Below are 13,686 nucleotides of genomic sequence, written 5' to 3'. Positions count from 1 at the left end.
CATGACCTTCCAGATCCACCACTCGTCTTCTCCCCCAACAAGAAGCTTCCACCTCCGCAGTAAGTCGCGCCATTCCACAACATCTTCCTGTCTCACCACGCTCCCTGTGCCATGCTGTTCTCCTTGCTTTCCTCATTTGCTCCCCGCTGGCTCAGGGTGGGGCTTCAAGCGGGAGGGAGGGGGGCTGGGTCCTGGCTGCTGGGGTGGGGCTGAGGGGAACGGGCCACCCCTCTACTGGCCATGCTCTGGTGTGGGGCTAGCTCCCCAGCAGTGCACTTTGACCCTTCCCTCTCGGGGCTGGGGGGTTGTCCTCAGTTCTTGGAGTGAATGTGCAGGCCAGGTTGGATGGGGGGAACAAGTAGGCAGGGGCTGCCCCGTGGCGGGAGGCAGGGGGATTCCCCCCACAGTAATCCCTCTCTTTCTCTGCAGAAATTCTCTCAGCTCTGGTAGCCCGGACAGCACCATGAAGCTGAAGCTGCAGGCCTCCCCATACCAGAGCTTGCGCCGGACCCTGCTGTGCGGGGAGAAGGCTGGCACCAGTCTGGGCCTCACCATTGCTGGCGGTCCTAGGACCAGCTCCAAGTACACGGTGTACGAAAGCCATATCGGGGATGCGATGCCCCTGGAGCGCATCTGCCGGGGCCCGGACGGGCGCTTTGTGGTGAAGACAGACAGGCTGCCCCAGGAAGCCTTCCCCTGTGCCCTCAAGACGGAGCTGTTCCCCGAGCTCCTGCAGCGGGATCCCTCCCCCACCCCTCCTGAGCCCAGCCTGCCAGCACCCTACCTGCAGGTGTATGCTCCCCCGGAGGCAGAGGAGCCCATCTGGCAGAGGGGAGTGCCGCTACGGCCCAAGGCCACAGGCCAGGCCCGTAGAGAAGCCAGATCCTCTGGCTACCGCCAGGGACGCTACTTCAGCTACAGCAGCAGCCCCACGGAAGAAGCCAAGCCCTTGTGCGTCATCAACCTCAGCCCAGTGGCCTCCCCGATGCCCCTGCCCCTCAGCACAGTGGAGGAGCCGCGAGATGGCACGTGTTGCGAGGGGTGCTGCCAGAGCACTGTGAGCACGCTGCGCAACTCCCCAGGCCCTGTGGGCTCCCCTGTGCTCAGCAGGCTGCTGAGCACCCCAGCTCTGGCCAGCCCCAAGCCACTGGACTCTGGGTCCCCGAGCAGCCAGCAGAGAGCCAGCTCCTCGGCCCAGAGTGGGATCCTCCAGTACCTGAGCCTGCCTTTCTTCAAGGAGATGAGCGTGGATGGGGATTGGCCGCCCCAGGAGGAACCCTGCGAGCCCCAGGCCCTGGGCAGCATGGAGCCCACCCTGCTGGGGGAGGAGGGTCCCATGCAGAGCACAGAGCGGGTGGCCTGCCTGGACTACATGGACGCACATGGCACTGCAGAGTCTCCTTTGGAGCAGGCACCCAGCAAGGCTCTCCTCAAACCACCAGAGCCACAGGTGGTCCTTGCCAAGGCTGCCCTGCCTGGGAGCACGGTGTGGCCAGGCTTCCTGGGCTCCGACCCGCTCCCGGCCAAGGAGCAGGCCCCCTGGGGCCGGGGGCCATCGCCCACGGACAGCAGCAGGACCGAGCTGATGTACACAGCCGTCTCCTCAGAGTCCAACTGGGCCCTGAGCCTGCCAGGGCAGCCGCTGCCTGCAGGGCTGCTGGAAGCTCAGGTGTCTGAGAAGCACCAGGCCTCAGGGCCACCTGCCGAGAAGCTGCTGCGGGGCAGCCTGACCAGCCAGAGCAGCGGCCGGGGCAGCGTGTCCTTCCTGAGACCCCCCTCGTTGGCGCTGTCACTGGGGGGCACCTACCTCAGCTCCCCCCTAGAAGAAACAGCAGGCTGGCAAAGCGAAAGCGAGTCCCGGGGCTCCATGGCAGAGGAGGGCAGGCCAAGGAAGGAGCTGGCCATTGCCACTGTCAGCAAGAGGTGAGCCACATGGGTTGGGTTGGGGGAGAGGGGTGGAAGAAACCCCAGGACTCCTGGGTTCTATTCCCAGCTCTGCTGACTCATGCGGTGATGGGGATAATAACCCCAGGGCCTGTTTTGCAGCCTGGATGCTGAGAGCCCAGGACAGTGGCTATGGGGAGCTATCCGAGGGAACCCCAAATCTGGCATTACCAGCCTGGAAACCAGCTGCACCCAGACACCTTACCCACCCAGGCCCCGAACACCCTCAGCTCTGCCCTGCCCTGGCTCCCGGGGAGAACTAGGGATGAAAAGCCCTTCTCTGTGTAATGGAATCCGGGACTGTAAAGTGTCCCAGCATGGCCAAATGCAGGGGCTGGAGATGGACCTAAGCTGCTTTGAACAGAGCTCCCACTGGCCTCTACCCTCTTGTGAGTGATTCTTTCCTTCTCAGTGTTCACATGAGCCGATGCCCAGCTCCTAGGCTGTTTGTCCGCTGTGGCATGGGAGGGTGAGGGAGGTCCATGCTGCCATGGGCTTTGCTCTGGAGCAGGGCGTGGGAGCCTGCCCAGACCCCCACAGAGAGCCGCAGAGACTGCTGGTGGCTGGTCCATGGGGTGAAGAGGGAGCACAAAGGCTGTGAAATTCCTGGAGACCTGGCATGGGGCAGCCTGCCCTAGACACTGCCCAGTCCATGATTTTGAGAGAGACTGGATTTATGGCTCTTTACAATTATTTGTTTCCCACTAAGAACTCCCCTGTTCCCAGGTGCTTTCCCCCACCGCCCTCCTTTCCTCCCTAGGCTGGAGGGATGGTAATGAGGCACTTCACCTTGAATGGTTCCTTGATGGGTGTTAACCACTTATGCTAAACTCTCTAGTCCCCCTTGTATTTTGCTGTGACGCTGGGGGTACCTTTCCCGGCCCTGTGTAGCTTGAAAGCTCATCTTTCTCACCAACAGAAGTTGGTCCAATAAAAGATATTTACCTCACCCCCCAAATCTCTTGAACATCCCAGAACAACCAGCTAGAGAGGCCTGGGGGGCAGCATAAGCCCTGGGAGGGTAAGGGCCATCAGCCTGCAGCGTGGCCAGACAGACTGATGCTGGTTCTTAAAGTAGTTTCATGTTTGAGCTCCAGAATCTCTTCATCGCTATGGAAATATCTGAGCCCCCTGGCTACCAAGAGCCCTCAGGCTGGCCACAAGGTGCTCTGCAGGCAGCCTGGACCAATAGCTCTGAGAGCAGGGGGACTGTTCGAGTGCCTCAAGGTGGTGTTGACCCTTAACCCTAACAATGGCACATGTCACTGCTGATTGCTTTAGCAGCAGCCCCCAGTTAGGGTGCATTCCCGAGACTGCTGAACGCAGTGTCAGATACCCAGCTGGGAGCAGCTTGTCAGTGTCTGAGATCGCTGGGAGGAGACAAAGGCATGCAAATGTCCCTCCCTTGAAATCTCCAGGCCTCTTTTGCCCTGATCCAAGCAGGTGAGGAAAGGAGGGGCTGTTCCCCTCCCCCCACCAGAGCCCCCAGAGCTTCTGAAACCACCTCCCAAGCCCTCCAGGTGCCCCCCCATCAGCGGCTTTGCAGTTCCGGGGCAGGGCATGGCCCACACCATGGGAGATGTGCTGAGCCGGGGAGGGAGCTCTGGGGGTCCTGGCTGCATGTCAGAACGTGCTTGTGGAGCTGGCGCCGTCCTAGCAGCCTGCTGCCTTGGGGGCCTCACTGGGTGTGTCGGGGGAAGCCCCTCAGTAGATGGAGCAGAGCTTGTGTCCACGCCCTGCACGCCACCCCACAGCACAGGTCCCCTGGCAGACCATAGCTTGGCCTGCTCCCACACAGCCAGCTCCCACCAATGCTGGAGGCCAGTGGGATCATGGGGTGTGCAGGCCTCTGCTGCCCCTGGCCTGGATTGTCACCAGAGCATCCATCGACCCCCAGTGGCCACTGTGTCAGCTGCTGCTGTGTGCCTAGCTTGGTCTGAGCTCCTATCTTTGCTGCCATTGCAGGGGAGCAGGTCAGGCCAGGCCAGCGGTGGCACCGGGCTCAGGGGTGTGTAATGGGATCACACCCAAGTGCCCCTCGTTTTCAGGGCTCCTCAAACCCAACTCAGGCCAAAGGAAATTAAAATATTTCCCCACCCGGGCTCCACTTTACTCTGTCCTCAGCTGTGTCCTGGCTCTCCAGGTCCCAACCCCATTCAGTGTGTCTCTCCCTTAGCTGGGGGGTTCCCAGAGCTGGGCACAATTCAGTGTCTGTAGGAGCCGGACTGGCTCCCTGCAGCCACTGCTTCAAGCCAGCTACAGCTCCTCAGGCTCCTAGCTCCTGAGCATCCCCCTCGCTGCAGCCAGCTGCTGCTCTCTGCTCACCCAGGTGCGCCTCCTTTGGGAAGGGGTGCTGGCTAGCCACAAGCCTCTAGCCCTGCAGGGGCGAGCCACTCGGCACGCTCTGCATGAGAAAGGGGGGCTGGATTGGTCCCTTGTGGCCAGATGGGGCCAAGCAGCAGCCCTGGTGTCCCTTCTCCCAGTGATCAACTTGCTCACTACCCGGGGAGGGGAGAACCCTGAACCCGGCTCGGCTCACTCCCCCAGGGAGGTGGGGGGGGCACTCCACGCCCGGCTCGGCTCACTCCCCCAGGGTGCTATGGGGGGGCACTCCGCGCCCGGCTCGGCTCACTCCCCCAGGGGGGTGGGGGGGCACTCCCCGTCCGGCTCGGCTCACTCCCCCAGGGGGGTGGGGGGGACACTCCGCGCCCGGCTCGGCTCGCTCCCACAGGGCGCTGTGAGGGGGTGGGGGGGCACTCCCCGTCCGGCTCGGCTCACTCCCCCAGGGCGCTGTGCGGGGGGGGCACTCCCCATCCGGCTCGGCTCACTCCCCCAGGTGTTCAGTGCTGCCAGTTGTCAAGTGTTATGGGCTCAGGGTGGGTTTTGGGGCTCAGTGGCAGATCTAGCTGTGGGGCAGTGTGAGTGACCCCTGTGTGGCCCACGGAGCAGCATGTGCGCCCCATAGGGAAGGGAGGCTAAAGGTGACCCCAGCAGCCCAGGCAGAGTCACCGCCCCAGCCCTGGGGCTCTGCTGTGTAGCCTTGTGCCGTTGCTGACGCCAGCGCACAGGAAGGCCTCTCTCTCCTATGCCGGGGGGGACGCTCGCTCGCTGGCCTGGGGACCCGAGCAGCAGGGAGAGTCCAGCCCAGTGAGCTGGGAGGGAGTGAGGAAGATTGTAGGCTACATCACAGAGCCCAGGTCAAGCCCAGCAGCAGGCTGTGCTTCTTGGGCCTGTCCGTGAGGTGTTACCCTGGGCCCAAGCCATGCCCTAGGTCTGGGATGGATGGGGCATTGGGACCTCGCTCCCATCCTGCACCACGTGGCCCCACACTGCTGGACCCAGGGGCGGTCAGGCCCTGGGACCTGCTGGGTGCAATGCCAGGCCTAGGGCCCTGGAGTTGGAAGGTCGCTTGGCACCCACTGTGGGAAGCGTCAAGCTGCCCTGGGACAGAATCATAGAATATTAGGGTTGGAAGAGGTCATCTAGTCCAACCCCCTGCTCAAAGAGGACCAATCCCCAACTAAATCATCCCAGCCTGGGCTTTGTCAAGCTGGGCCTTAAAAACCTCTTAAGGATGGAGATCCCACCACCTCCCTAGGTAACCCATTCCAGTGCTTCACTACCCTCCTAGTGAAATAGTGTTTCCTAATATCCAACCTAGACCTCCCCCACTGCAACCTGAGACCATTGTTCCTTGTTCTGTCATCTGCCACCTCTGAGAACAGCGGAGCTCCATCCTCTTTGGAACCCCCCTTCAGGTAGTTGAAGGCTGCTATCAAATCCCCCCTCATTCTTCTCTTCTGCAGACTAAACAAGCCCAGTTCCCTCCTCTCCTCATAAGTCATGTGCCCCAGCCCCCTAATCATTTTTGTTGCCCTTCACTGGACTTTCTCCAATTTGTTCACATCCTTCCTGAGGCACTCCCTCACCCCAGCAGCCAGCCCCTTGTTGGCATCCTCTCTGCTCTCCCCTCACCCTTCGCTGGGCATGGCACTGGGGCAGTGGTTCGGCCAGCCCCCTGGGGCAGTGTTTCCCCTGCTCCCGTCTCCCCGACGCTGAGCATGGCACTGGGGCAGCCAGCCCCCTGTCAGCCTCTCACTGCTCCCCTCCCCATGGCATTGGGGCAGCCAGCCCGACCCCCAGCACTGGACATTGTCCCACATTAGAGCCCCAGCTCCTAACGCTTGCTTTTGCCCTCTGCCCGGCAGGAGGAACACATCTGTGGATGAGAATTATGAGTGGGACTCGGAGTTTGCGCTGGAGTCAGACATCCTGGATGCGCTGCAGCTGTACCGCAGCGGGAACCCCAAGAGACCCGTCTCCACCATCGCTGTGCAGGAGCTGGAGCGGCAGAGTGAGTGAGCAGGGTGCTCCTGCCTGCGGGCTGGCCACCCAAGTCCCAGAGTCCTGCCCCCCCGAGCCCTCCCTGCTGTTCCAGGTGCCTGTGGGGCCTCCCTAACTCTCTTCCCTGGACTCCTGTACAGGGGCATGAGGATGTGAGTATAAACAGCTGCCACATCCTACTCCGGAGGTGGCTGCATCTCCATAGGGGAGGTGAGCAGAGCCTGTATTGTGATTTGAGATTCCGGGGCCTCCGCTGTATCCCAGGGATTAGCACAAGCCCTCCCCTCCAGAATGAGGCATGCAGAGAAACAGAAAGTTACAGCATGGTCCATCTTGGCCAGCACAGAGACCTCTGACCCCTCTTTAGTCCCAGCCCAGGAGTATCTGCTGCTTCCAGCAGCCCACACTTAACAACCCCAGGAGGCCTTTGTTCTCCAGCTGGTCACACTTGCAGAGGGTGGGCCATCCATGGTCATTAGTTGCTAGGTGCCAAATGTCCAGGCAATGGGAGAGGCCATTGTCTTCTGGGACTTTCCATGGGCTTGGGGCCCCAGGCCCCACACAGCCAGGCGTCAGTCACACCTGGATCTCTGCCAACTAAGTAAAGGCCTATCAGTTGAACAACCTTTTCCCACCTTTGACTTAACCATGCGCCACCTAGGGGAAACTGAGGCACATACAAAATATTACAAAAAATTCCTACTCTGCCCCAGGGCTGGCTTCAGACCAAGCTTCCCATGTCCCTGCTGTAGGCCTAGCAGTGGGTTAGCTAGGCACAGTGTTGTATTCCTACCCCACCACACAGGAGGCCACCAGGCCCAGTCTAGCTCCTCACCTATCCCCCTCTGGAGTCAGAGCCCCTCAACCCCACGGGCTGCTGTTTGGTGCTTCTCAATCCCAGCCGGGGGGCCAGGCTCACCAGCTGTTACCCCAGCCATGAGCGGGCACCAAGACAGGGCTGTGAGCAGTAACTCTACCTCCAGGAGGGACCCAACCCATGGATGAGCCATGCTGAGCCGGTCCCAGCTGGGAGCCCCTGTGGGCGGGCCCGTGTGAGCTGCGCCGGTCCCAGCTGGGAGCCCCTGTGGGTGGGCCCGTGTGAGCTGTGCTGAGCTGGTCCCAGCTAGGAGTCATTCTTTGCTTCCCTTCCCCCGGCCCTGGAGCAGCCTCTTGGGGACCATGATGAGGGAGGGCAGGACTGGGGTGGAGGGTACTTCCTGCCCTCCCCTCCCTTGACGCCGTCCCTGTTGCTGGCTTGCAGGTGCCAAAGCTCCCAGTGACGGCAGTGGCTCCCCGGGGAACTCTAAGTCAGTGGATGCCCTGGAGGCGTCGGGCTCAGAACAGGCCCGTGCCAGCCCGGAGGCTCGCTGCGTGGCCCTGAGGGAGGAGTTCCTGGCATACCGGCGCCGCAGGGAGTTTGCCCAGCAGCGCAGGCAGAGGATGAGCAGCCGTGGCTACGACGAGCGCTTCGAGCAGGCCACACTGCTGTGAGAGGACGCACCCCGCTCTCTCGCACGGCCTGGCGTGACTGGGCTGCAAAGAGTCTGCCGGGTGGCAGGGCATCCCTGCAGCGCCCCGGCTGGGCAGATGCCACGCCCCACCATGGGATCATCAGCAGATGTGGGGTCAGGACTCAGGAGGCCCCTGCAGTGGCTGGTCTGCCAGGCTGTCCTAGGGCCTGTGATGCGGGGAGCCCATGCCTGATGCTCAGCCTGCCAGGTGCGTTTCGGCCTGGCCGGCCCTTCGTACAGCACGTGGTTGAACAGCTGTGGGGACCGAGCTGAGCCCAGGCCCAGCCCCAAGCCAACAGATAGCACTTGCCACAGGCTGCTTGTCCCTTGCTCCTGCCCCAGGAGCTCGCACGGGCTGGGCCAGGGAGTGGGCCAAGGGCTCCTTGTGGGGGATGGGCCAAGGGGTCCTATCAGGGGATGAGTGGAGGGCAGAGGCATTTGTAACGGAATAAAGAGAGACTTGCACAGACTTTAGCCCCCATGGGAGTGACAGACCATGCCGGAAGGGGAGACAGGCGCCAATGCCAGGCGAGGGAGCCTCCACCCCATCTGCCAACCCCCTCCCACCCAGCTCTGTAGAGCTCCCTCCCACGTCTCCCCCCGTCACCCCCCAGCCCCACAGAGTGTCCTCCCCCATCTCTCGCTGTCGCCCCACGGAGTGCCCTCCAGCCATCAGTCCCCGGCCCCACGCAGCGCCTGCCCCCATCTCCCACCGTCACCTCCCGGCCCTGTGGAGTGCCATCACCCCCACCTGGGGCCACGCAGCCTTTCACCTCCAGCACCCTGCTGCTTCCAGCTGCCTTGGCTCAGGAGGGCTGGGGCCTGGGCCTACCTCCGGCTCGTCTCTATTTGGCAGGTGCCCCCCTCCCCTCTGGCCCTAGCTGCTGCAGGCCCTGTGGGCAGAGGGGGGGCAGGCTGACCAGGCTGTGGCCTCCACGCAGCCACAGGGGGTTGGCAACATGAAATCTAGCAAGGCTGCTGCTGTAGTGGCCAGCAGGGCCTGTTGGGGTGATCCCTGGCCAGCACCCAAGTGAGGGGCAGGGCTTTGGTGCAGCCCCTGCGGCGGGGGCACGGGCTAGAGCAGGCCCTGGAGCAGCACCTGGCATGGGCAGGGTTAGCGGAGGCCACGCCCGGCTGCTGGGGCCGGATGGGCTGCACTTCCTCTTTCCCCAGATTTGGCCAGGCTCAGGCAGGTCATTTGACAGGGAAAGTGGTTGGGCCGCAGAGCTCCAGGGCCACGGACCACCCAAGCCTGCCCCATGAACCCCTCCCTCCCCCACGTCGGCTGCCTCCCTCAGCCCTGCCCCATGGACCCCTCCCCTACTCCGGGTGCCTCCCTTTGCCTTCCCCTCCCCACACCCTTCCCCACAGACTCCCCTGTACCATAGACCCCTCCCAACTCCCCCACCCCATGTGCCAGCCCCACCGCAGCACCACACACACCATGGACCCCTCCCCGTCCCATCCCCTCCCCGTCCCGCCCCATGGTGCTCCCCCAGCCCACCTCCCTCCACCACTCAACCCCTCTTCCCTTGCAACCACCCCCATACACCTCTGCACCATGAACTCCACATGGCATCGCTCTGTGTCCCCTCCCGCCCACTACCAACCCCTCCCCAGCATCCCTGCCCCGAAGACCCACTCCTGCCCCACCCACCCCACAATCCTCCCCCAATACCCCTCTGCCCCACCCCCATACCACAGACTCTTCCCTGCAGTTCCCCCTGCCCAGCCCCCACTTCCTTTGCTCCCGCTGCCCTGGGATCCCTCCCCCCACAACCGAGCCAGGACAGGAGCAGCATGACGGTCCCTGGGGGAAGAGGTAGTTTGGGGTGAATGAACTCAGGCAGCCTTGTCTGTCCCCCCAGAATGCCATCTCCTGTGGGCACTGCCCCCCCCCAGGCAGAGTCCCCATTACATTACCCCACACATAGGGAGCAGGGATTGGCCCAGAGAGCTGGGGGCACCTGCTGGCTGCTTGGGAGCCTGGTCATGCGGCAGGAGCAAGTGGGGCCAGCTCAGGCCGCAGTGCCGCTGTTGCTGGGTTTGTAGCTGCCCCAGAGCTTGCTGCCTGCAAAGACCTCGTGGGCATATGCCTCCCCCCATCCCCAGGGGTGACAAGGGTTGCTTGGCCCTGCTCTGTGCTGCTGCCCAGGATACCCTGGGCAAGGACTCTGCCAGGCACCAGGTGCCAATGGGCACCCATCACCGTGAGATCAGGGCACTGCTCCCTGGCACTGAGGGTGGGAGCTGCTGTGCCAGCCCAGCCCATAGGCCCCAGGACACCGTGTGCTGGGACCAGGGGCTTGCCCTGGCTGCTGGGACTGGGGACAATCAGTGCCCAGGAGGTGGCACTGGACTGAGACCCAGGGGAGCAACGAGCCTCCTTCATGGGTGAGAGTTGGACTCTACCACCCCCAGCTCCCCAGGCTGCTCCCTGGCAGCAGAGGCTGGACACATCCTCTGGGACAGGACTAGAGTCTCGAGCTGGCGGGGAGAGGGGGCTGTCCCTGCTCCCTCCACTCCCCCCACATAGAGGGGCCTGCTGGCAAGGGCATCAGACAAACTGCTGGACTTCAGCATCTCCCACGGAGGGGCACAGGGCCTGGAGCATGAGCTGTCTGGGCATGAGTCTCTGGCCCGCCCTAGCACCATGTGCCCTGGGATGCGGGCACCCCCCACATCATTGCCAGCCTGGCTGGGCTGCGGGGGCCGGGCTGGGGGAGCATATAACCAGCCCCAGTGCGCACCACAGCATGAGCGTCCCCAACCCCCTGCAGCTGCTTCAGCAGCTGGGGCCTATTCACAACAGTCGCTCCATGGGGCTGCCTGCCCTCAATGCCAGGGTACCAGGGGGGCTTGATGGGGCTGCCTGCCCTCAATGTCAGAGCACTGGGGGGGGCCTCCATGAGGCTATCTTAGCTGTCCTCGATGCCAGGGCACCGGGGGGGAGGGGGCGCCTCCATGGGGCTGCCTTCCCTCAATGCCAGGGCATCGGGGGGACTCCATGGGGCTGCCTACCTTCAATGCTAGGGGACAGGGGATGGTCCTTCCCTCAATGCCAGGGCACCAGTTGGCATCTGGGCAGAGCTCGGAGGAGATGGTCATAAAAGTCCCCTCTGGCCTTGAATCTAAGGTGATTTCCCCCCATCACCACGTATGGCCCTTGTGGGGGCAGTGATAGGAAGGGGGCTGAGTGGGATGGGGTCAGAGAAGAGATGGGTTGAAGAGGAAGAGAAGGGGAGGGCTGTGGGGGGCAGGAGACTGGTGAGCAGGAAGGGGGGGGCTGGTGTGATTGGCCAGAGGGAAAGAAGTTGCACCCCTCCCTGCCTTGGAAGGGGAGGGAAGCAGTCCAGGCAGTGGAGATAACACCTGTGGTTTTACATGGGCATTTAAGGTTGAATCCTGGCCCCGAAATCCTCCCTGCAAACCGGACAGCAGCTGCCCCCAAAGGCTCGAGTTGTGCTCGAAGCTGGGGTTAGCCGCAGGCATTCGGCTCTTGGGCACTGGCAGCATCTGCCTGGAAACACTCCGAGCACCAGCGACTGCAACAGGAAGCCATGAACTCAGTGACTGGGCGCCTGGGCCAGCCCTCCCTGGTCTCAGCCACGGGGTGGGGGCAACAGCAGGGCCTTGGCATGGCTGGGCTGAGCGACAATTGGATTGTGCCAAAGTAATTCTTTTCATTTTAAAAAAGTTGTTTACAACCTCCACTATCGTATTCACCTTTTCCACCTCCCCTCCTTCAGCCCTGCAAATGCACATCAGCCCCCTCTTAACTCAGCCCTGGGCTCCCCTTTACACAACCTCCATCCAGACCCTCAGCGCCCCAGAGTAGCCCTTGGGCCGGCTGCCCACCCTTCGTGCCTGTGACTCTCAAGGCTCAGACCCAAAGCTGGATTCTGGCTGACCCCTAACCTGCCTAGCCAGCTGCTCTCTGCCTCCACAGCAGCAAAGAGTCCTTCAACTTCCCATGCCACAGACAGTCCCCAGCTGGGCTCTTGCTGGGATGCTCAGGGCCCCAAGCCACCGTCACAGAGGAGCCAACTCAGCCCCATGCAGTGGGTTCGTAGCATCTAGGGGTCCCACCCCGCTGTACTGGAGGGATGCGTCACCCTGACTCACTTCCTCCTGGGATGGAGCCTGCAGTGATGGCCACAGCCACATTGCTGCCATAGAAATGCCTCCCCCACTCGTGTGGGATCAAACAGCAGGAGAGGGTGGGAGCATGGCAGGGAGGGTGGAGTGGGGCAGCAGGAGGAGTGGAGCAGGAGGTTCTTTCCTTTCCAGCAGAGCGCGAATAGTTGACCCATTGACCCAACCCCCAGACTCAGCCCCCAAGGGAACACATCACACTCTGCCGTAGTGATGGGCCACAGGAGAGACCCTCGGGGTTAGCGTCACAAACTAACACGCTCAGCATCACAGTGGCTAACACTGGGTGCCCTGCCACTGAGGGGAATCTTCACCCTGTTACCTGCACAAAATTCTCAGTTACTCACACACTCCAGGACATCCCACCTCTACCTAGTTCCTAGGGCTCAAGATGTAACCCAGTTAATTTAGGCACCCCCCACCCTTACCCCGTTCCTAGGGCTCCAGGCAAAAGGCACCTAACTTTACCCCTCTGTGGGCTCCAGGCTATACTCCTCTGGGTAAACACCCTTTCCATGCCTGACTAACCTAATTACCTTCTATGACGAGATAACTGGCTCTGTGGATGAGGGGAAAGCAGTGGACGTGTTACTCCTTGACTTTAGCAAAGCTTTTGACACTGTCTCCCACAGTATTCTTGCCAGCAAGTTAAAGAAGTATGGGCTGGATGAATGGACTATATGGTGGATAGAAAGCTGGCTAGATCGTCGGGATTAACAGGTAGTGATCAATGGTTCCATGTCTAGTTGGCAGCTGGTATCAAGGGGAGTGAAACCATCTTGGGGTTTTCCTGCTCCCTTTCCCTTGGCGATAGGCTTCTTCTCTTCCTGATAGGGGCACCCTCTCTTGAAGTGTCATAGAATCATAGAATATCAGGGTTGGAAGGGGCCTCAGGAGGTCATCTAGTCCAACCCCCTGCTCAAAGCAGGACCAATCCCCAAATAAATCATCCCCACTGCCTACAGGCATAACACTGCCCTGCTTGGGCTTCTAGTCTGATCCTGGGACCTGGCTTCTTGCCCCAGGCTCTCTGGCCCCTGATCACCTCCTGGAGGGTCTTGAGCAAATAATGCTGCTCTTCTGCTAGTTGCCTCAGGCATTCCTGGAAAACCAGTGGCAACAGTAAGTCTGCCTCACCAGGGCCTGAATCGCCCCTTGGTTGCTCTTCAATCCCCTTCAGTGGAAGTGGCAATGCCAAAGTCCATCCCGGGAAGGTACACCTGCCTTCCGCCAAAAAGGCCTCTGAACACGGCAGCTCCATCGTTCCTTTAATAGTCTTCCAAACTCCCCTTCTGGCAGCTGCCCCTGATAAACAGTCTGGGTCTCTCACTCTTCCCTCGGGGCAACCAAATGCCCACATTCTCCAGGGTGCAACTCACCACTCCAGTGCCTCCTGCCGGCTGTCACACAGATTAGCTCTTCTTGCCAGTGCACCCTCTTCTGGTGGCGCCTTGCCACCGTCACTTCTGCTCTGGGACACACGTCACTCCCAGGTCTGCAGCGTCCTCTTCTGTGACACAGCCCTCCAGCCATGTTATACCTGGGTTCCCTGCTTCCAGGTGGGATAGTATCACAGTCCAGCCACTTCCTCAGTGGTGAGTGGGGGAGGGGACCTAGGCCCACCCACTAATCTGGGTCCCGACTCCCGGCCCAGGGATCCTGTAGATGGCCACTGCTTTCAGCGCCCCCTCTGACTTCTCCTTGGGAGACTTCCCCACAGCCCCTGCACCCT

The 13,686-nt window shown here is 61.7% G+C and overlaps 1 protein-coding gene across 4 annotated transcripts in view; it reads left to right on the top strand.

The window, feature by feature from the left end:
• IGSF9 (immunoglobulin superfamily member 9) overlaps positions 1-8,375 on the top strand; it is a 51,530-nt gene extending 43,155 nt beyond the window's left edge. Inside the window, exons 19-22 of one of the 4 annotated variants that reach the window (XM_074938971.1) lie at positions 14-59; positions 430-1,923; positions 6,153-6,298; positions 7,550-8,375. In XM_074938971.1, coding sequence (XP_074795072.1) covers positions 14-59; positions 430-1,923; positions 6,153-6,298; positions 7,550-7,779 — 1,916 coding nt within the window. In that variant the 3' untranslated portion in view covers positions 7,780-8,375. The remainder of the gene's footprint in view (positions 1-13; positions 60-429; positions 1,924-6,152; positions 6,299-7,549) is intronic. The other 3 variants (XM_074938972.1, XM_074938973.1, XM_074938974.1) reach the window with 3 other exon arrangements.
• The last annotated feature ends 5,311 nt before the right edge of the window (positions 8,376-13,686 follow it).

The sequence above is a fragment of the Natator depressus genome, chromosome 24, assembly GCF_965152275.1.
Source record: "Natator depressus isolate rNatDep1 chromosome 24, rNatDep2.hap1, whole genome shotgun sequence".
NCBI classification, from domain to species: Eukaryota; Metazoa; Chordata; order Testudines; family Cheloniidae; genus Natator; species Natator depressus.
The sequence above is the reverse complement of the archived record's forward strand: the minus strand, read 5'-3'. Positions and strand labels throughout refer to the sequence as shown.